Source organism: Peromyscus leucopus, chromosome 16_21 (assembly GCF_004664715.2).
Source record: "Peromyscus leucopus breed LL Stock chromosome 16_21, UCI_PerLeu_2.1, whole genome shotgun sequence".
Lineage (NCBI taxonomy): Eukaryota > Metazoa > Chordata > Mammalia > Rodentia > Cricetidae > Peromyscus > Peromyscus leucopus.
Window position 1 is genome coordinate 11,258,146 of NC_051084.1, and position 22,774 is coordinate 11,280,919.

The 22,774-nt window shown below is 55.2% G+C and overlaps 1 protein-coding gene across 2 annotated transcripts in view; it reads left to right on the top strand.

The window, feature by feature from the left end:
- Positions 1-19,790, top strand: part of Ppard (peroxisome proliferator activated receptor delta) — a 72,853-nt gene extending 53,063 nt beyond the window's left edge. For both annotated transcript variants that reach the window (XM_028888373.2, XM_037200174.1), the window contains 6 exons: positions 5,115-5,321; positions 14,066-14,220; positions 14,984-15,122; positions 16,364-16,566; positions 16,676-17,126; positions 17,801-19,790. In XM_028888373.2, coding sequence (XP_028744206.1) covers positions 5,195-5,321; positions 14,066-14,220; positions 14,984-15,122; positions 16,364-16,566; positions 16,676-17,126; positions 17,801-18,048 — 1,323 coding nt within the window. In that variant the 5' untranslated portion in view covers positions 5,115-5,194 and the 3' untranslated portion in view covers positions 18,049-19,790. The remainder of the gene's footprint in view (positions 1-5,114; positions 5,322-14,065; positions 14,221-14,983; positions 15,123-16,363; positions 16,567-16,675; positions 17,127-17,800) is intronic.
- The last annotated feature ends 2,984 nt before the right edge of the window (positions 19,791-22,774 follow it).

Here is a 22,774-nt window from a genome sequence, read left to right on the forward strand (position 1 = left end):
TCTCATTCAGAGCCCCCCACAGGAGGTCGCTGCTCCTGTCGTTGCTGGGATGTGTCCGATACCAACCGCAGCAAGCAGGGATGTTCTTCCAGACACACTGCTGGCCTTGAGAAGGCTCAACCCAGCAGAAAAAAAAGAGGGGACTCGGAAGACAAGTGGGAATTGACACTTGGCTGCCCTGTAAAGGACCACACGCAGGGAGGAGGCCGCACTGCTGAGCATGCCCGGCTCTGGTGATTTCCTAAGTTCAAGACTTGGGGTGAGGGGTCAGGCATTGGGGTGAGGGGTCAGGCATTGGGGTGAGGGGTCAGGCATTGGGGTGAGGGGTCAGGCATTGGTCCTTAAGATCTGTTTATGGCAAACCAAGCTTCTCTCCGCTGCAGAGCAGCGTGAGTGAATGGAGTGCCAGGGGCAGTCCAGTAGGGCAGTGGAGGTGGAGCCAAGGACATAGTCAACTCTGGGAATGGGCGCCAGGCTGTGCCACAGGTGCCCAGTTGCCCAGGTGTTCCAGATTTCAGGAAAATTACATTTTAAGTTTTTATTTTATGTGTGTGGGTATTTTGCCTGCATGCACATCTGTGCATCATGTGTACAGTGCCCATGGAGGCCAGAAGAGGATGTTGGGTCCCCTGGAACTGGGGTTGTACAGTTGTAAGCTGCCACATGGATGCTGGAATATCCAGTCTCCGGAACGGCCAACTTACTTTAAATGCTTTAAGACAATCGAAGCGTTTGAATAAGTGTCCCGTTAGAGAAAAGCTCTGCAGATGTGCTGTGTTCCGTGTGCCCCTCACCCAGCTTCCCTCACGGAACATCTTTTTTTTTAAGATTTATTTATTTATTATGTATACAGTGTTCTGCCTGCATGTATGTCTGCAGGCCAGAAGAGGGCACCAGATCTCATTACAGATGGTTGTGAGCCACCATGTGGTTGATGGGAATTGAACTCAGGACCTCTGGAAGAGCAGCCAGTGTTCTTAACCTCTGAGCCATCTCTCCAACCCCCCCCTCACGGAACATCTTAGATGGACAAACATCTCTGCAGCTGGAATGGCACAGTACAGACTGTGTCTTCTTTCTGTCCAGGACCCCTCGTTGCTTTTAGTTCCGTCTCCAGGTCTCCTTCCTTGTCTTTCTCAGTCAGCAAGCGTGTTTATTATCACAGTGTGTGTGTGTGTGTGTATGTGTGTGTGTGTGTGTGTGTGTGTCTGTGTGTATGTGTCTGTGTGTGTGTCTCTGTGTGTATGTGTCTGTGTGTGTGTATGTGTGTGTATGTGTGTGTCTGTGTGCGTGTGTGTGTGTCTGTGTGCATGTGTGTGTCTGTGTGTGTATGTGTGTGTGTATAGTGTGTCTGTGTGTGTGTGTTTGTGTGTGTGTGTATGTGTGTGTGTGCGTGTCGTGTGCGTGCGTGTGTGTGTGTGAGTGTGTGTGTGTGTGTGTGTGTGTGTGTGTGTGACACATATCACAGCTCACCAGTGAAGTCAGAAGAGGCCTGCACAAGTCATCTCTCTCCTTCCCCTTCCCCAGGGATTCAGCTGCATCTTCAGGCTTGGCAGCAAGTGCCTTTGGCTGCTCAGCCGTCTCCCCGGACCCGCCGTCTCCCCGGACCCGCCGTCTCCCCAGCCCCCAAGCTGGGGCTTTACAGGTCTCCCCACCCTGCGGTCCTGGTTTGGAAGTTACCCACACTGTCTGTTGTATCCCAGTGGTCGTTTGAACTTTATAATTGACATCTCTAGCTGACTTCTGGAAAACAGAGGCTTGAGAGTCGACGGCTGTGCATTCCTCCTTCACATTACTGTTAGCTTTGCCTTTTAATTTTATGCTGATTCTATTTGTAGAAAAGATGTTATTAGCTTTCTGTCTGTATTCTGACCAAAATATTCAAGAGACCACGTTAAAGGGGGGAATTCCTTATTTGGCTCACAATTTCAAAGGATTCATTCCTTTGTGGTGGGAGGCCAGATGAGCAGCTGTTTGGGCCGGCTTCGCCCCCCCCTTACCCCATCCTGGACAGCCCTGTCCTGCGGATTGGGGACTGTGTTACTGTGCTTCTGTGCCAGCCCATACCGTTCTGTCTGGGGCTGTCAGAGCCCTCTTATCCTGCCCCACCCCACATGGAAGGCTGGCCGTGTGCCAACACTCCACCACTCTGCTTATGGCAATGCAGCCACACACAGCCCACAGCAGGGCTCCTGGGTCAAAGTCCGTGCACTTGTCCTTACACAGTGTGAGGGCTAACCTGGGCATGGACTTGGCCGGTATCCATGGATCTGGTCAATAAATCGTCAATAAAACTTGCTTCAAATTTGGCTCAAAAAAATTATGGTAATGGTCTTCTTCTCACCCAGTGGGATTAGTAATAGATGGTGCAGTTGCCCTCCACAAGGCCACGCCATTTCTCCCAATCACATGCTCCACGGCAGTGCCCGAGGAGTGCCTTCTTGTTTGGGGCTCATTTGTGGTGCTTCTCAGCACCTAGGGCTAAACCCAGCACTTCACACATGCTTGCCCAGTCTCTACCGTGAATCCACATCCCCTTATGTTAGTGTGTTTTATTTGAAAAACATGTCTCAGAACTGAGGGCTGCCTTAGAACTCTCCATGTAGACAAGGCTAGCCTCCTGTGTTGTGATTAGAGGTGGTGCCACCATGCCTGGCTTGGGTTACTAGTCTTTACTTAGGAACTTATAAGCTATTTTAAGGAATTTGGCACTTGGATAAAAGTTGAAAGTATTTTTCTCTGTTTATTATCTGATTGATTGATTGATTGATTGGGTTTGGTTTTTAAAGCAGTATCTCATGTTGCCCAGGCTGGCCTCAAACTTCCTAGATAGTAAGGCTAACCTTGGAACTTTCGACCCTCTGTCCTCCACGGCAAGCTGGTCTGTGCAGTGCTGGGGACCAACCCGGGGCCTCCTGGGTGCTTGAGAGGCAAGTGAGCTACAAAGCCCGGGTTTGCCTTTCCTTTCCTTTTCCTTAAATGGCCTTTAATTATGTAGAACTTTTATACTTTTATATAATTAAATGTATTATTCTCTTACCTGTAATTTTGTCACCCATAAAGCTTTTATGAGTTTATTGTCAGGCCTACATCTTACTCACTGTGAGGTGAGTTTTATGTCAATACATCGTTTGTGCACTTTATGAGAGGTTTTGTTGTTTTGGTAGGGTTTCCTGTAGCCCAGGCTAGCCTCAAACTCTATGTATAGCTGAGGATAACCATGAGCTTCTGACCCTACTGTCTCCACCTCCCGAGTCCTGGGATTACAGATGTGCACCACCACACCTGGTTAATGGGTGCTGAGGCTCACCCCAGAGGCTGTGTGTCCTGGGCACACACTCTCCCCACGGAGCTGCATCCGCCGCCGCCGCCGCTGCCCTACTTTACATAGCCTTCCTATGACTTTGATCTCTGGAGCATCTGGCCTTTGTCTTGGTGTAGATGTGGGGCCAGTTTCCATGTTGGTGCCTTCTCAATTGTTTTCACAGCTGACCAAAAACATCATCTTTTCCTCTTGATTTGAGGTAGGGGTGTGTGTGTGTGTGTGTGTGTGTGTGTGTGTGTGTGTCCTGTGATGAGATGCTCATACTCTTCCTGTGACTGTCACTTACTGGGGAATCTTCCAGATCCACAGATTCCCAACTTCCAGCTCCCTACCACCTAGACTTCCGGGCTGCATATCCGGCTGCCCAGAGTACAGCCTCTGAGAGGCCAGTGTGCCGTCCAGGCAGGGGAAGGTCTCGGGCAGGGGAAGGCCTCAGATGGCTGGATGGAGCTAAGTGTGAGGGACAAAGAACCCGAGCATGGAGGTGCTTTGCTGGGCAACACTACCTGTCAAGTTTGGCTTTGTGTCATAGCTACAGGGGATTATAAAAGATAACCCCCTTTTTAAGTTCTAAGCCAGCCTAGTCTATGAAGGGACTATTCCAGGACAGCCAGGGCTGCATAAAGAGACCTATTTCACAAAACAAACAAACGAAGAATAAATAATGCGCACACACGTACAAAAGTCCACACTGTTTCCCACAGTGGCCACAGGCAGGACAGGACGCCCCTCAGAACAGTGACTGACTGGACAGCTGAGCTGCATTCTGAGCCACCGTGCTGGGGGGGGGGGGGGGGGTAGGAGCTGCAGTGTGTATTGGGACCTCCAGGGGGCGCCGGAGAGTTGGGATCATCCTGCTTCTGCTCAGGCCATTTATGAGGCCCCCCCCCCCCCCCGGAGCAGGGGAGCAGGTGGAGATGGCCCAGCCGAGTGTCAGCATATCCTGCCAGCCTGCCCCGAGAGCCGGATGACAGTGCGAGAGGTGTAGACCTGGAGGTGGTGGCTCACACCTCTATCCCAGCACTTGGAAGGCAGGAGGGTCAGCAGTTAGAGGTCAGCTCTGGCTGCATAGCCAATTCAGTCCATCCTGGGCTTTGTAAAGCCCTGTCTCAAAAAAGTCAGAAAGCTCTTCAGGGACTGAGGAGGGCGCTGGAGCAGCACTGCCATGTGGTGGTGGCCGTCAGTGTGCCGGTGCCCGGCCCTCCCCCGTGTCCACCCCCTCCCCCCGTGCCACCCCCTCCCCCCTGTGCCCACCCCCCTCCCCCGTGCCCACCCCCCTCCCCTGTGCCCACCCCTCCCCCTGTGCCCACCCCCCTCCCCCGTGCCCGCCCCCTCCCCCGTGCCCACCACCCTCCCCCCTGTGCCCACCACCCTCCCCCGTGCCCACCATACCTCCCCCCGTGCCTATCACCCTCCCCCCTGTGCCCACCACCTCCTCTCTCCCCTGTGTCCACCTCCCTCCCCTGTGCCCACCACCCTCCCCCGTGCCCACCACCCTCCCCCGTGCCCACCACCCTCCCCTGTGCCCACCACCCCTCTCTCCCCTGTGCCCACCGCCCTCTCTCCCCTGTGCCCACCCCCTCTCTCCCCTGTGCCCACCACCCCCTCTCTCCCCTGTGCCCACCGCCCTCTCTCCCCTGTGCCCACCACCTCCCCCGTGCCCACCACCCCCTCTCTCCCTGTGCCCACCCCCTCCCCCCGTGCCCACCACCCTCCACCCTGTGCCCACCACCCCCTCTCTCCCCTGTGCCCACCCTCTCTCCTGACCTCTTCTTCTCCCCTTGCCCAGGCGGTCCATCTGCGCTCAGACCCAGATGGTGCCAGAGCTATGACCAGGCCTGCAGGCGCCACGCCGAGTGGGGGTCAGCCATGGAGCAGCCACAGGAGGAGGCCCCTGAGGCCCGGGAAGAGGAGAAAGAGAAAGTGGCCACGACTGAAGGAGCCCCAGAGCTCAACGGGGGACCAGAGCACATGCTTCCTTCCGGCAGCTGCACAGGTGCGGAGGAGGCCGGGGCAGAGCAGGGCGGGTAGAGGGCCAGGTTGCTGTGAACTCCCTGGGGGGGGTACTGAGGAGTGGAGTGACAGTGACTGATGCCAGAGGCCAGGGTCCCACCATGTCAGTCACCGGTTGGTCAGCCCCCGGGAAATCGCACCCCTCCTGGAAACAGACAGGAATGGCCGGTCAGGTGGATGTGGGCTCTTCTGGAGATGGGAGTGTGTGTGTAGGACATGTCATCATCATCTTGTCACTGCCAGCCATCGAGTGAGTGCCGCTGACCCCCACAGACACACCTCCCCAGGCAACATCTGGTAGCAGGCTTTGTGGAGGGATTGAACCCAGAGCTTGGTGCATGCTAGGCGGGCACTCTGCCCCCGGGCTGCATCCTGGTCCTGACTGCACCGGAACGGGAGGCATGCCTGTCTGCACTTGTTGTAAGCCACCTAACCCAGGAGGCCTGGTACTAAGTCTCGCTCCTCCATGCCTGAGCGGAAATGCCAAGGGGTTTGAATGAGTGACTCTGTCTTGGGTCACTTTTGCACATCAGGTTTCAGCTGGCTTTTCCCACTTGCTGGGTCATTTCGTTGACTCTCTGTTGGTGGCAGTGATGACGCTCTTCTCTGGTGGCCAGCACAGCCCTGACATCTGCCTCATCCTCAAGGCACCACGTCCAGCTTACACTGTGTCCCCCGGCCCCGGCTTCCCCTGCTTGCTCAGACCCCTCCGCTGCCCCCCCCCTGCAGCCTCTCCCCTGGGTGTCTTGGGCCCAGTGCATCTGACGACCCCAGGTTCTGCCCTCAGAGAGCCCTGTTCGTAGTCAGGAGGGATGGGCTCCCTAAGACATGGCTTCCTGCTGGTTTCAGCTGGACAGGCCACTCCGGGGGGATGGGCTCTGGCCTCCGGGGTCTGTAAGTGACAGTGGTACCATGTGGTGACAGGGCTGTGGGGTCAGACAGGCTCTTGCCTGGACCTGCAACCAAGAAAGGATCGAATCCTCGAGCGACGTCACCTGAAACACGCAAAGAAAGGTTTTTCCTCTTTCAAGCTCCGAGTGGGTGGGGTGGGAGGCGCTGTCGGTCCTGCTGGTCTCCCCACAGCCTCAGAGCGACCCCAGCGGATGTGGTGTGATGTGAGGGTCCAGAGGAGCCTGAGTTCGAGGTGGTGGCTGTGCTGGCTCTAGAGAGCCAAGCGTTCTCAGGAGAGAGGATGGTTACCAGGAGTCAGAGTTCACTCAGTGCTCTCACAGGCTGCTTCTAACTCAGGGAAGGACCAGAGGGGGTCAGGTGTGGTGCTGCTCACTAGTAATCCCAGCACCCAGGAGGAAGAGACGGGAGGATCTCTGGGAGTTCAGGGCCAGCTTGGCCTACGGAGTGAGCTACGGGCCAGCCAGGGCTACACAGAGAGACCCTGGAGAGAGGAGGGCCGGCAGGCAGACAGACAAGAAGACAGACAGACAGACAGAGACCCTGGAGAGAGTATGTGCTAGAGAAGAAGGGCCAGAGGGAAGGAGACACCCTGGGGCCAGTGTGCCAGGTGTCAGGAAGGTGCTGAAGACCAGTTTTGAACATGGAGGAGAAGGGCACTGGGTCTGGCCTGGCCGCTTGCCCTGGCAACTTTGTCCCCGCATCTGGGTCCGGGCAGGAAGTGTCGGGTCCTGGGATTTCGCACACACCTCACAGGAGTGACTGCCCGCCGCAAGGGTTGTAATGTTCACGTGCCAGGCAAAGTGCAGCGGCTGCAGCGGGGCCAGGTGACATGGGGACAGGTGTGGTGGGAACACCTGGAGCAGCACCGACCGTGGGGACTCAGAGGCACCATATCTGATCCCGGTCTTTGATAAACGACGGAGGCAGTCGAGGCGGCTGTGCACCTGAACTGGTGGCAGCCGTCTCCACTGGCCTCGGAGACGAGCCCTAGCCGAGAAGTCAGACCAGCGAAGCAGCTGTGAGCAGCAGAAAACAGTGTCTCCTGGGTGGGTGGTGACCAGACAGTAACTCAGATGTCGCCATCTGTCATTAGTGGAAGGGGCTGGTGGCCTGAGCAGGAGCCTCCAGGGGCCAGTGGTGGCGGAATGGGGCAGGTTTGTGTGCCTTTAGCCCTGCGGTTCTGCTCTGGGGATGTCCCGGGTACCTGTTCACTCCGTGAGCACCGAGGTGACCCAGTCATCTATTTACGCACACTCATAGGAACAGAGGTGGGGTGTCACCTCTGTGGGAAACCCCTTAGGTAAGCCTGCCAGCATCTCAGGAGAACTCTGCAGTCCCTAAACAGGATGAAGTAAGCCTGGTGGCTTAGTGGCACACTCCTTTAGTCCCAGCACTCGGGAGGTAGAGGCAGGCAGGTCTCTGTGAGTTCGAGGCCAGCCTGGGTTACAGAATGAGTTCCAGGACAAACAGAGAAACCCTGTCTTGAAAAACAAAAACAAACCAAAAGAAAAAAAAAGGATAAAATAGGAGCCAGAGAAATGGTTCAGTGAGTGGATAAAGGTGCTTGTTCCCAAGCCGGCTGGTCTGAGGTCAGTTCCCTGGAACCCACAGAGTGGGAGGAGAGAACCAACTCCTCTAAGATGTCCTCTGACTTCCACATGTGCATGCACGTGCACGTGCACACACACACACACACACACACACACACACACACACGTGCATGTGCAATGTCAATCTTTTAAGGATAAAGTAGAGACCAGCTACCCAAGCCCAAAGACCCGGGTTCGACCCTGTGGAAGGAGAGGACCAGCTGACATCTGTCCCCTCCCCTGAACATGCGCACCATGGCACACGCATCCCCCGACACACGGGTCACATACCTAGTGATAAATAATAAGAGGGTTTGTTTGAATTTTTTGTTTGTTTTTTGAGACCAGGCCTTCTACATAGCCCTGGCTGTCCTGGAACTCACTCTGTAGACCAGGCTGGCCTCGAACTCAGAGATCCCCCGACCTCTGCTTCCAGAGTGCTGGGATTAAAGGGGTGCACCACCACTGCCTGCCCCCCCCCAAAAAAAAACGTTTCTAAGGGTCAGGTAGAGCCAGGCCTGGTGACTCACACCTGTAATCCCAGCACTCGGGAGCTGGAGCAGGAGAATCACAAATTTCAGGCCAGCCTGTTTCAGCACAAACCCCGAAAACCTTATGTATCATAGAAGATGCCAGACCGTGCAGACTGAAGGGCTAAGGGGGTTGGGTGAGAATCCTGAGTGGGGTGAGGAGCGTCCTCCATAAGACACAGCCTGCCCTGCGTGCGTGTCTTCCTCAGCAACCGTGCGTGACTTTCCTACCTTAAAAAACTCAGCGCAAAGTTAAAAGAGGTCAGTTGACCAGGCGTGGGGGAGCACGCCTTTATTCCAGCACGTAGGAGGCAGCAGCAGACGGAGCTCTGTGAGATCAGGACAGCCGGGTCTGCATAGCGAGGCCCTGTCGGGAGGGCGCTTACAGCAGAGCAGGGACCCCAGGGGGCCCTGTGGGCTGTGACTGTCACCTCGGCCCCTGTTGTCAGTCTCCTCACGGGCCTGCTACACCTCTCGGTTCCTGCTGGTCCCGTCTTGTGCCCTTAAGTCTGTGGCTTTTGCCTCAGAGGCCCTTTGGGGACCCTGAAGGAACCCTGAAACTGAGGGAAGGCGGCATGGCTCCAACCCCTGCGCTGTGCTCATACTCAGTTTCCTGGTCTGAGTCGGCACCTGTCACCGTCCTGGCCCCATGAGGCAGGCAGTCCTGCTCACACGAGCGAGCACACAGCAACAAGGAAGTACATGGCCAGGGCCACCACACCCCCGGAAGCTGGTGGTCACACCCCACCTCTCCTGCCCCCCGTGCTTCATGGCAGCCCACGCACAAGAGGAACGGGGAGGTGAAGCTGCTCTCCTCTTGCCTGCGTTCCTGTCCTTGGCAGCACTTGGTGAGTGTTCAGGGCCAGGCTGCACACCAGAGCGGGCCAGGAGTGGTGGGCAGGGCTGAAGACCAGCCCAGAGGAGCCCAAAGTCCAGGCAAATGGGACAACAATTGAGAAACGGCACAGCTAGCTGGGTGAGGTGGCTCACTCCTTTAATCCCACAAGAGATAGACTGACCTGGGTTCCAGGACAGCCAGGGCTACACAGAGAAACCCCGACTCCAAACCAAACCAACAACAACAATAGAAGAGTGGGGTGGTGGTGGTGGTGCACCCTTTAATCCCAGCACTCGGGAGGCAGAGCCAGGCGGATCTCTGTGAGTTCCAGGCCAGCCTGGTCCACAGAGCGAGATCCAGGACAGCCACCAAAACTACATAGAGAAACCCTGTCTCAAAACAAACAAACAAACAAATAAAAAACCCTAGAAGAACCCAGCCTCAGGTTCTCTTAGAACACACCCTGATGTGAGAGCTCTGATGGACTGGCAGCAAGTAAGTAGCCACGCTGGCCCGTGTGCGTGCCACCTCATGGATGTGACCGCAGCATGCGCCCAGCCCCGGAGGCGAGATACGCAGGAGAGCCTTCCACCCACCCCGTGAGAACAGGGGATAAGTCAATAGTGTGTGTTTGCAGAGCTTGGACTCAGACGGCCAGGCTGGTACCCACACGGGGTTTCCACGGAATGACCTCACGTCATCCTTGGTGGCGATCTTGCTAGGTTGTTTTTCATAATAATACTACTGTTTAAGGAACATGCCCATGGGTTGCAGTAAAATACACAGTTCCAGGAGCTGCATGGTTCTATTTTGATCCCCACATTTCTGCCCCCCTAGTCAGGGGGTCCCAGATAGACAGAACCAATAAAGGTTTTGTTTTTGTTTCTCTGTGTGTGTGTGTGTGTGTGTCTCTCTCTCTCTCTGTTTCTATCCCTATCTGTGTGTGTGTGTGTGTGTGTGTGTGTGTGTGTGTGTGTGAAGAGTTGGCTCACACAGTTACAGGTACCCAGTCCTGACTCTGCAGGCCAGGCTACAGTCACCAGGAAGCATCTCAAGTATGGAGATGGTGGAGGTGGGGTCCCCTCTTCCAGTCATTTCTCTTAAAGCCTTACCTGTTGGGTGAGGGCCCCTCATAGTATGAAGAGGAACTCACTAATCAGATCTCCTGATTTAAACGTTAATCACATCTTTCACATCTTTATCTTTTTTTTTTTTTTTTTTTTTGAGACAGAGTCTCTCTATGTAGTCCTGGCTATTTTGGAACTCACTACATAAACCAGATTGACTTCAAACTCACAGACACTCACCTGCCTCTGCCTCCCGAGTGCTGGGATTAAAATCTAGACTGGCTTTTGAACGGAAGCCTGGCTGTCGTGGCTCAGCCACATCTAACTAGATTGTAGCTTAAGTTTTCCTGCCTGGCCCACGGTCAGGACAAATCTTTGTCACCCGCCAGTCCCACAGCTGCTCAGACCCTACCAAGTAAACACAGAGACTTATATTGCTTACAAACTGTAGGGCCGTGGCAGGCTTCTTGCTAACTGTTCTTATAGCTTAAATTAATCCATTTCCATAAATCTATACCTTGCCACGCGGCTCGTGGCTTACCGGCATTTCACATCTTCCTTGTCCTGGCTGGCTTCTGGCAGGTAGTGAGTCCTTCTGCCTTCCTGTTCTTTTATTTCTCCTGGCACACACAACTTTAATCCCAGTACTTGGGAGACAGAGGCAGGTGGATCTCTCTGGGTTCGAGGTCTACAGCATGAGTTCCAGGCTGGCCAGGGCTACGCAGAGAAACCTGTCTAGAAAAGCAGAGAGACAGAGACAGAGACAGAGAGAGACAGAGAGAGGGAGAGAGAGAGAAAAGAGGAGCTGATGCTCAGGCCTTGGGTGTGGTGCTAGCACTTGGGGGGGGGGCTGACGCAGCAGAATCAGAGCTTCAAGGCCATGGGCTGAGGAGCTGACTGCCACACATGCAGGAGAACCTGAGTTCAGACACTGAGCACCCACATAGAGAGTTAGGCAGGGGCCAGTGAGATGGTTCAGAAGGTGAAGGCGCTTGCTGCCAAGCTTGGCTCCCTGAGTTCAGTCCTGGGATCCACGTAGTGGGAGGAGAGAACAGACTCCTGCAATTGCCCTCTGACCCCTGTATGTGCGTGATCTCCTCACCCACAAGATAAATAAATTAAAATGCAATGAAAAATTTAGAATTAGGGACTAGAGAGATGGTTGCACAGTTAAAATCACTTGTAGACCCAGACTTGTTTCCCAGCATCCCCATGGTGGCTCCTAACCATCTTTAACTCCAGTTTTGGGTAACCTAATGCCCTCTTCTGTCTTCCATAGGCACTATATGCAGGCAAAACACCCATACACATATATCTAAATATATATATATATATATATATATATATATATATATATATATATATATATATATATATATATATATCTGAGGAGGGCTGGAGAGATGACTCGGAGATTAAGGGCACTGGCTGTTCTTCCAGAGGACCCAGGTTCGATTCCCAGCACCCACATGGCAGCTCACAACTGTCTGTAACTCCTGTTCCAGAGGATCTGATGCCCTCTTCTGGATTCCACAGGCACTGCATCATATACATGCTGTACAGGTACACACGCAGGAAAAACACCCATACACATAAAATAAATAATTTAAAAAAAAATCTGGGCATGCTAGTCTGACCTATAGCCCTACTGATAGGGGTTACAGCATCACCAGTGAGGACCCTCGGGCTCACTGGTCAGTCAGCCTCACCAGGCAGTGAGCTCCAGGTTTGGTGAGAGACCATGTCTCGAAAAACACAGTGGAAAGCCAACTTGGGAGACAGAGGCAGGAGGATCTCTGTGAGTTCTGGGCCAGCTTGATCTACAAATCAAATTCTAGGACAGCCAGAGCTACACAGAGAAACCCCTTCTCAAGAAAAAAGAAAAAGAAACCACAGTGGAGAGATGGAGGAAGACAGACAGGCATGCACATGTACACACACACACACACACACACACACACACACACACACGTGTTCAAGGCCACCTTCAGCCACATAGTGAGTTCAAGACTAGCCACTATCTTAAAAAAGTAAGAAAGAGTCAGGCAGTGTTGGCGCACACGCTCTGTAGCCCAAGCTGGCTTCGAACTTAGAGATCCACCTGGCTCTGCCTCCCGAGTGCTGGGACAGCAGGACTATTACATAGAGAAACCCTGTCTCAAAAAACACTAGAGAGAGAGAGGAAGAGGGAGGGAGAGAGAGGGGGGGAGGGAAGGAAAAATAGAGACAAGACGAGATCCAAGCGCGCAGGCTGTGCCCACACAGCAAGCCCAGACTTTTTTTTTTTTTTTTTTTTGGTTTTTCGAGACAGGGTTTCTCTGTGTAGCTTTGTGCCTTTCCTGGGACTCACTTGGTAGCCCAGGCTGGCCTCGAACTCACAGAGATCCGCCTGGCTCTGCCTCCCGAGTGCTGGGATTAAAGGCGTGCGCCACCACCACCCGGCTAAGCCCAGACTTTTGTAGCCTTGGCCTGAGTCGCTCAGGGCAGTGTTCCTTGTGAAGAAAGGTCTCAGAGAATCCCGCCACCCCTTCGATCATCACCCATCTGCTGCACCTCTGACCAGGAGGTCGTGGAGAAGACACAGACCTGGTGCCTGAGATGTGTAGTGCTTTTGGTGGGATGTCATGGTGATATGAGGACAGATCCTTAAGCCAAGCGGTCAGCCAGGAAGAAATGGAGCTGTTGCTTTTGGAAAAGCCACCCCCACACCATTTCCTTTTGCCCAATACACGTGCACACGTGCACCCACATGACGCTGTCCCTCGGGTCCTGCTTCTCTAGCCTTGTGGATCAATTATAGACAGCCTGTGGTCAGCTAAACAGGTCCCAGGCCAAGGCGGTCGGCCCATTCACCACCTGCTGAGCTGGGCCTGTTTCTCTCAGGCAGTAATTCCCCTGGACTCTCACTCACTCTGGGTACCTCGGGTAGCTGGTAGATCTGGTTACCTTGGCTACTTACAGGGATCTGGAGGTCTTGGGACACGCCGCCCCCCCCCCAGCCGGAGACCACAGCAGGACAGAGATGAATGAGGGAGATGAGAGCCTGTGCCGGGTCCCTCCTGCCCCCCCACCCCCCCACCCCACCCCCCACCCCCCACCCCACCCCCCCACCCCCCCACCCCACCCCCCGTGCAGAGGAGGAACTGGTGTGGAGAATGCAGACCCCCGGGAGCTCTGGAGGTTCCCATGAGTGTGGTACCCACAGCTTCTCGGCTATGGGCTTCAGTGTGCCCTGCCCTCACACCTGACGGGTGGTGCCCACACATGAACACACAGGACCTGCCCCCATCAGATGGTGACAGACTGACTACTAAGAAGCCCAAAACTGCTTTACATTCCAACAGCCTGCCAGAGAAGATGAGGGGTCCACTCTCCTCATCTGGGGGCTGGAGGGCATTTTCACCTTTGGAATAACAGCCACTGGGAATTAGGGTACCTGGCCATTTACAAGCTTATGTCACCCTCCTCAACCTCAGCAGCCTGGAAGGCTCAGCCTCCCATGGTGTCTCTGATGTCTGAGTCCCCTGCTGTGGCCAGAGTGGGGTCCTAGGAACAGGCCTGGAGAGGAGGAACTTGGCCTGTGAGAGGCAGGTTGAGGGCTGGGGTGCTGGTCTGGGTAGGTCACGTGGCTTGGGTCCTTCTCTTGCTTGCTTGAAGACACTGGCCTCGGGAAGCTGCTGCCCAGGTCACACAGCCCTGGGTAGCTGAGCTCTGGGCTGCAGCTCCTCCTCCTCCTGCCCCTTAGGCCTGGTAGCCGACTGTTCACTTGCCGCCCTGTCCTGTATCCACAGACCTCTCCCAGAATTCCTCTCCTTCCTCCCTGCTGGACCAGCTGCAGATGGGCTGTGATGGAGCCTCGGGGGGCAGTCTCAACATGGAGTGCCGCGTGTGCGGGGACAAGGCCTCGGGCTTCCACTACGGGGTCCACGCATGTGAGGGGTGCAAGGTACGGACTGAGGAGCACAGGGTTCCGCCCGCCTCGGGAGGGCGGGCGGAGGCGGGCGGCGCTCAAAACGCCTCTAGCAAAACTTTCGGTTCCTTACAGCCCTGAGCTCTGGGTCGTTCAAACAGACACCTGCCTGCTGACCCAGCTGCCCACTCGGTCTCTGTGGGTAGCCAGATTGGGCTCCAGAAGGCAGGCAGGAGAGTGACCTTGGGCTGAGTGTCTGTATGTATATTTGAAGTTGGTTTCCAGTGCCTCCTGTCTTTTTTATTTTCTTTTCCAGAGATATTGTTTCTCTGTGTAGCTCTGGCTGTCCTAGAACTCATTACATAGACCAGACTGGCTTCAAACTCACAGAGATCCACCTGCCTCTGCCTCCTGAGTGCTGGGATTAAAGTTGTGCGCCACTATACATAGCCCTCACATTTTTTTAAGGATACTTTTCCTTCCTTTAAAAAAAAAATCCCCTGGAGCTGGAGCTCTGTCGTGGTGGGCACGGGCTGCTCTTGCAGACACTGGGCTTTGGTTCCCAGCACCCACGCGGTAGGTGTCTGTGACTCCAGTCTCAGGAGCTCTGGCCCCTGACCCCCTTTCCGGCCTCCACGGGTACTGCACACGTGGCACACAGACACACGCAGGCAGGACACCCATGCACAGGAATAACAATTAATCCATTAAGTTCCCCGTCACCCCCAGATCTCAGCCTTTTTGGGGGCCTACCCTGCCTCCGCGGCAGCACGGGCCCCTCACGTCCCTGGTCCCACAGGGTTTCTTCCGCCGGACGATCCGCATGAAGCTGGAGTACGAGAAGTGTGACCGGAGCTGTAAGATCCAGAAGAAGAACCGGAACAAGTGCCAGTACTGCCGCTTCCAGAAGTGCCTGGCGCTCGGCATGTCGCACAACGGTGAGAGGCCGGCCAGGCACGGCGGGGCGGCACAGCCTAAGTCGGGGCTCCCTGTGCCGGGCACAGAGGAGGGTGTGGACACGGCTGCTGGCTGCTGGTGTAGACGCCAGGTCTCAGAACCGCAGACCGTGAGGCCTGGGCGGTCACCGGCTCTCGGTGCCCCGGGGCTCACCTGCTCCTCACACTTGAGCCTGACAGAGCATGCGAAGCCGAGGCCAGGGTTTCCTCAGTCTGTCATTGCTGAGAGTGGGCAGGAGCCAGGAAGTGGCCATGTGTGGCAGCTGCCGGGACCCAGGTGGGAATTTCTTCGTGGTTAGATTCTCCCAGGAGACTGAGCCATCCTTGTCTCGGGCTTCCAAAGAACAGGGTAGCCTCCTGCTTACACCCTGTGATGGCTGGCCACTGGAGCACACACACAGCATCCTCAGGCCATCTCTGGCTCCTCCTGAGTCGGGGTGCCAGTGGATCTGAGGCTCATCTGTAGCTGCACTGGTTCCATTGCAGGGCCACAGGGAGCCCTAGGAAGCCTCCGGCAAGTTGAACCCTTCCTTCATGCTTTTCCTGACAGAAGCCAGGGCCTACTTCACTATTCAGACTGTAATTGTGTGTGCGCGCACGCGTGTGTGCGCGCGCGCGTGTGCCAGTGTACACGCATGTGTGTGGAGGCCAGAGGTCATCTCAGGTACCATCCACCTCTTTTTTGTGAACCAGTCTTTCATTAGCTGGGAGCTCCTGGAGACACCTGTTGGCCTCCTCACACCCAGCTCTTTTTCACATGAGATCTATGGCCTCCGGTCCTCAGGCTTGCCACAGAAGGACTTTACCAACTGAGTTATCGCCCCAGCCCGTGGCTCTGGGTTCTGACTGCTTGTTGTGAACACCCCCCGTTATTCTAGTAAGTTTAAGGCCCTCCACTTTTCCTGACCCACAAAGACGGTGGAAGGACAAAGTCACATGATAGGAAGGTGACGCACGGGCTCAGATGCGGCCCCGGTCACCAAAGGCTGTCTTTCTAGCTGCCACGCCATGCCAGCCCCCAGCCAGGTCAGCAAAGGTTCTCAGGGAGTCAGGCCCCTGGGCTGCCTCAGTATTGCTCCCTTGCTGACTCTGGGACCTGTGAGGGCCCCAGGCCCCCAGAGGATGGTTCCTCTTCACCTGTGTACCTGGGGGGAAGGGGAGGAAGGAGAGGTGCCGGCCCTGCCTGCTAGCTCCTCCGTGACCAGCCCTCAACCCCGCTACAGCCATCCGCTTCGGACGGATGCCAGAGGCCGAGAAGAGGAAGCTGGTAGCCGGGCTGACGGCCAGCGAGGGGTGCCAGCACAACCCGCAGCTGGCCGACCTGAAGGCCTTCTCCAAGCACATCTACAACGCCTACCTGAAAAACTTCAACATGACCAAAAAGAAGGCCCGCAGCATCCTCACCGGCAAGTCCAGCCACAACGCAGTGAGTGCCGCTGGCCGGCCCGGGGCGCTGAGGTGGGGGTGCCAGGGACACCGGGGCGGGGTCCCCCCCCCCTCCCCCAGGCCTGGCTTCTGATGGGGCTGGTTTTCAGCCCTTTGTCATCCACGACATCGAGACGCTGTGGCAGGCGGAGAAGGGCCTGGTGTGGAAGCAGCTGGTGAACGGGCTGCCGCCCTACAAGGAGATCAGCGTGCACGTGTTCTACCGCTGCCAGTGCACCACGGTGGAGACGGTCCGCGAGCTCACCGAGTTCGCCAAGAGCATCCCCAACTTCAGCAGCCTCTTCCTCAACGACCAGGTGACCCTCCTCAAGTACGGCGTGCACGAGGCCATCTTCGCCATGCTGGCCTCCATCGTCAACAAGGACGGGCTGCTGGTGGCCAACGGCAGCGGCTTCGTCACCCACGAGTTCCTGCGCAGCCTCCGCAAGCCCTTCAGCGACATCATCGAGCCCAAGTTTGAGTTTGCTGTCAAGTTCAACGCACTGGAACTGGACGACAGTGACCTGGCACTTTTCATCGCCGCCATCATTCTGTGTGGAGGTGAGGGGCCGGCCGGCTCTCCCCGCAAGGGGCCGAGCCTGACCTCAGACAGTGTAGCGCGGAACACGGGTGCAGGACCAGCTGCATCTTGTTAACCAGATAGGGGTGTAGAGAAAGACGGTGACCTCGCTGGGGATGTAGCTCGGTGGTAGAATGCTGCTCTAGCAGGCGGGAGGCCCTGAGTTCAATCCCCGGTCCTGGGGGTTCGGGGAGAGAAATACACCGTGGTGTTGAAGGCTGTTATTTGTGGGTGGTGGAGAAATTTCCTTATTACTTTTGCATTTTTCTAGTCCAGTATAACACACAGGTAAGCCTGCTCACCCACAAGGGCCCGGAGCTCACTTCAGGCCCGATCTACCTAGTTTACAACTCATTTGTTCCTCACAGCAGCCTGGGCTAAGGGACACTGAAGCCCAGAACCACAGAGACAGGATCTGAGTCTGGGTACCTGGTGTCCTAGCCAGGAAACACAGCCCTGCAGATCAGGAAAAACAACTGGTCAGAAAGAGAAGATGGGTGGAGAGCAGGGGCGGGAACCGGAGTACCCAGGGGTGGGGCCAGTGGCAGGGGGTGGGGCCAGTGGCAGGGCAGGGCTTGGACCTGTCCTGGACAGAGATCCCCGAGTGGGCTGGGAGGCTCCTCTTCCCTGCCACTCAAACCCCTTGTCCCCACAGACCGGCCGGGCCTCATGAACGTGCCACAGGTGGAGGCCATCCAGGACACCATTCTGCGGGCTCTGGAGGTCCACCTGCAGGTCAACCACCCCGACAGCCCGTACCTCTTCCCCAAGCTACTGCAGAAGATGGCCGACCTGCGGCAGCTGGTCACTGAGCATGCCCAGATGATGCAGTGGCTGAAGAAGACGGAGAGCGAAACCTTGCTGCACCCCCTGCTCCAGGAAATCTACAAGGACATGTACTGAGGCCGAAGCCCAGGCCCCCCTGCGGCCTCCAGCTGGGCCCATGGGACTGTTCTGAGGACCAGCCCGCAAGCACTGGGCACAACACTCCAGACTCCCACCCTCCCTGCCCCCTGCCCATTTCTCCCCAGCACTTCCTGTTCTCGCTGTTCCTCAGTACCCTTCTGTAGCATCTCCCTCCAGCCTGTCCCCGTGTCTGTCCGATTCATGTCAGTGAGACGGTATTCTGTCTCTCCATCAGCCCCGATCAGGACCTCTGCCTTTGCCCACCTTCCCGGGAGCAGTGGGGCCTGCCCCTGCCCGGCCCTGCCCCTGCCCGGCCCTGCCTTGCCTCTGTTTCCCTCTTCAAAGACGTGAGCCATCCAAAGAAACACTAAGGTCTGAGTCCAGCTTTCCAAGAAGCTTGGCCTGGGCAGACTGCTGTCCTAGCCTGTGGTCACCTCACCATCACAGGGTTCTTCCTGCAGAGGAGAGTGGCCAGGGAACCTGGGCTGGGAGACAGATTTCTCTTCTAGGCCGTCTCCTCGACCCAGGGCCCCCTGCCCCAACTCTTGACACCCTTCCTTCTTCTTGCCAGGGTTCTAGGCCGTTATCACTGACACCCCTTGTGCTGCCCAGGGGATACCCCCTCCAGATGGGGTTCCACACCCCTCCAGATGGGGTTCCACACCCCACTGAAGAGGAGGAGGTTAGAAGTTGGCCAGAAGGAACCGCACATTTAGTTCTGATGCCAGGACTCGGGTTCGGGTCCCGGGGTTAGAGGTCAGACGGCTCTCCATCAGGACCCCACTGGCCCCACCCTGTAGCAGCATTCAGACTGGCAGAGCCCTGCAGGAGGAACCGGACCATAGCTGCTCTTTCCTTTACCCCAGAGACGCTGGCACACCCGCCCCTGCAACTGCCTCACCGTAACCATGGCACTGGTCACCTCTTGGTCACCGTAGGGCTCCTCCCTGCCCTCCCCAAGGTGGCTGGGAGACAGCTGTGGCCCTGTCCCTAGGGTTGGTGATCCTGCCAGGTGGCCCCGCCAGCTCACAGGCAGAGTTACCTGGGCTCCCCCCGACCAGTCCCCTCTCACATTCACACATCCCAGCAGCTCTCTGGCCTTCTCTTTTTGGCCTGGCTGGTCACCAGCTCCCCAGCTGCAGCCTCAAGTGGCCTGAGGCTCGCTGGGTGCTCCCATCTTCAGCCCAGCCCCCCCCCCCCCAGGATCTCCTGAGACCAGGAGTTCAGCCCAGCCCAGCAGAGCCAAGGCCCATCCTGCCCAGGCCCAAAGGGAGTCCGCAGCCAGGCTCTCAGAGTAAAGCATTGGAAGCCTGGGCTTCAAGCCCTGATGTCCCGGATCCGTCTGGTCCTTTGTCCCCAGGGCCTTAACTACAGCTCTGGAGGGAAGTGACTTGGAGAGGGACAGCCCAGTGAATGTTCCTGCCAATGCAGTGACCTTCTGTTGCCAGATTCTCCCTGCTAGCACACTCCCTGTCCCCACCCCCACTGATCAGGTCTTGGGGTGTTCCCTGTGGGGCCCAGGCTGTGAATGGAGCTGCATTCCCTGACCCACCCTGTCCCCCACCCCCACCCAGGTCTGGTGCTGAGGATGCAGCTCCTCTCAGGGTCTGAAGTCTCCAAAACTGAAATGTATATTTTTGCTAGGAGCCCCAGCTTCCTGTGTTTTTAATATAAATAGTGTATACAGACTGACAGAACTTTAAATAAATGGGAATTAAGTATTTAAGAGTTGACTTGAAGCCGGCTGAGTTCTTCATGCTACTCTGAGGACTAAGGGACACCTCTTCCATATCCAGGGGGCTGGCAGCATGGAGGTCAAAGGGCCTTCTGGGGCTGGTCTGGGGTCTGTTCTGGTCTTTCTGCTCTCCCTCTTCACCTCTCGCTACATGGGCACCATCGATCCTGCCGAGAGTCGGGTCTGAGGTGGGAAAGAATCCACATGTTCTGAAGGAGCAGGAACATGGGGTCTCCTGGGGAAGGAAGGACCCCTAGAGGCTGTGAGGCCTGGACCTTGAGTGGCATGTGGGACTTAAATCAACTGGCCATGTCCCAAAAGACCAAGACTTCCCATCATTTCCTGTGGAACAAGGAGGCCATCGAGTTCTGCGGTGTGAGGTATGGTCAGGGTGTGTGTCACAGGAGAGCCCGCGGGAGTGGGTTCTCTCCTCGCACCGTGTGGGTCCTGGGGATTGGACTTAGGTTGTGAGGCTTGCTCCCTTTTATAAATAAATTATTTTTAACCTTTATTTTATGTGTATGTCTTAGGGTTTTATTGCTGTGAAGAGACACCATGACCATGGCAACTCTTAGAAAGGAAAACATTGAATTGGGGCTGGCTTACAGTTGAGAGGTTTAGTCCATTATCGTCGTGACGGGAAGCATGATGATATTGTCATGCAGGCAGACATGGTGCCTGAGAGATAGCTAGAGTTTTGGATCTGCAGGCACCAGGAATTAACTGCCACACTGGTCGTGGCTTGAGTTTCTGAAACCTCAAAGCCCTAGTGACAGACACACCTCCTCCAACAAAGCCACACCCACTCCCAAAAGGCCACACCTCCTAATAGTGCCACTCCCTGTGTCCAAGCATTCAACACATGAGTCTATGGGGGCCAGACCTCAAACCACCACAGTTTACGGGTGTTTTATCTGCATGTATGTCTGCTCACTATTTGTATGCCTGGTGCCCTTGGAGGCCATAAGGGGGTGTCAGATCCCCTGGACCTGCAGTTACAAACAGTTATGAGCCCGAGTCCTCTGCAAGAGCAGCCAGAGACAGTGTAGTGGCACACGCCTTTAAGGAGGCACTGTTAATGTGAGACCAGCCTGGTTTACATAGATAGAGTTCTAGGACAGCCTGGGCTATATAAACCCCATCTCAAAAAGGAAAGGAAAGAAGAACCTTAGCTCCTGACCACAGTCCTCCATCCAGCCTCTGGAAACTGACGAACACGCACGGTGATGACATCTGTAATGCCAGCACTCGGGAGAGAAGACGCAAGGGTCAGTTCACGTTCACCCTGGACTGCACAGTGTGTTAAGAGTCCAGCCTGGACTACATGACACTCTTTCAAAACAAACAAACAAAAGAGGGCTGGAGAGATGGCTCAGCAAGAGTGTGCCTGCTTTTGTGGAAGACCTGGGTTCAGTTCCCAGCCCACCACATTAAGGCTCACAATTGCCTCTAACTCCAGTTCTAGAGGATCCCACTCCTGCTTTTGGCTTCTGTAGACTCCTGCACACACATGATACACATACATGCAGGTAAGACATACACAAAGTAAAATCTATATTCAGATCTCTTAAGAAACTCCTGCTTTGCTGGGGTGGTGGTAGCGCACACCTTTAATCCCAGCACTTGGGAGGCAGAGGCAGGTAGATCTCTGTGAGTTCAAGGCCAGCCTGGTCTACAGAGTGAGTTCCAGGACAGGCACCAAAACTACACAGAGAAACCCTGTCTTGAAACGCCCCACCCCCCCCCAAAAAAAAAAAAGAAAAGAAAAGAAAAAGAAGCACCTGCTTCAAAAAATAGTCTTAATGTTAAAAATAAATAAATAAATAATTTTGACCCGATAAAAATAAAATATGTGTCAAAAGTGCCCAGGACTGTTGGCTTCTCAGTCATGTGTTTTAACTACTGGGAGGAATGGACAGTTGTTAGAATTAAATTTAAAATCTTCCTCTTGCTGGATGAGGTGGCACACGCCTTTAATCCCAGCACTTGGGGAGGCAGAGGCAGGTGGGTCTCTGTGTCTTTAAGGTCCACCAGGTCTACACAGACTTGTAGGCCAACCAGGTCTATATAGTGAGACCTTGTCTCAACAATAATAATGATTTTTTTAAAACTTCCATTTTTACCTGATTGGGTTCTTATTCAATTTGCTTACCTTTGCCTACCCATCCCCCACACTCTTTGGGCCGCCAACTCACTGAAAACTACACAGAGACTTAGTATTAATATGAAAGCTCGGCCTGTAGCTTAGGCTTGTCCCACAAGCTCTTTTTTTAGTTTGCTTTTTTTGGGGGGGGGGCCTTTTGTTGTTGTTGTTGTTGTTTTGAAACAGGGTTTCTCTGTGTAGCTTTGGAGTCTATCCTGGATCTCACTCTGTAGACCAGGCTGGCCTCAAACTCAGAGGTCCACCTACCTCTACCTCCCCAGTGCTGGGATTAAAGGCATGCGACACCACCTGGCTCCCACTAGCTCTTGTAACTTAAATCTACATTTTGCCTCATGGTTTTTTACCCCTCTCCCATCTTGCATGCCCTGTTTCCTCTCCCCATTCTTCTTCCCAGAGCCCTCTCTGTCTGGAAGTCCCGCCTACACCTCTTGCCTAGCTACTGGCCACTGACCTTTTTATTAAACCAATCACAGTGACATATCTTTACACAAATAATCAAATATCTCGCAGCAGTCCAGCTCCGTCCCTCAGAGTGAGTGCTGCCTCACTCCAGTGGGAATAAAGTCTTAGAAATCAGCTTAGAGGCCTCGGCCCTTCCCTCCCCATCCATCTTGGCACACAGTGCAGAAGATCCAAGGCCAAGGGCCCAGAAGCACCTTGACCTGGGTCACATCAGGTCTCCTGGCCCCAGGCCTTCCCAGCTGGATGCTCACATGGAGCTGCACGTGCCAAGCATCCTTCAGTCGTGCGCTCCCTGCATCCTCGGCGGCACCCGGGCAGATCACAGGCTCCCAGATGAAAACAACTTACACAACAGTGTTTAC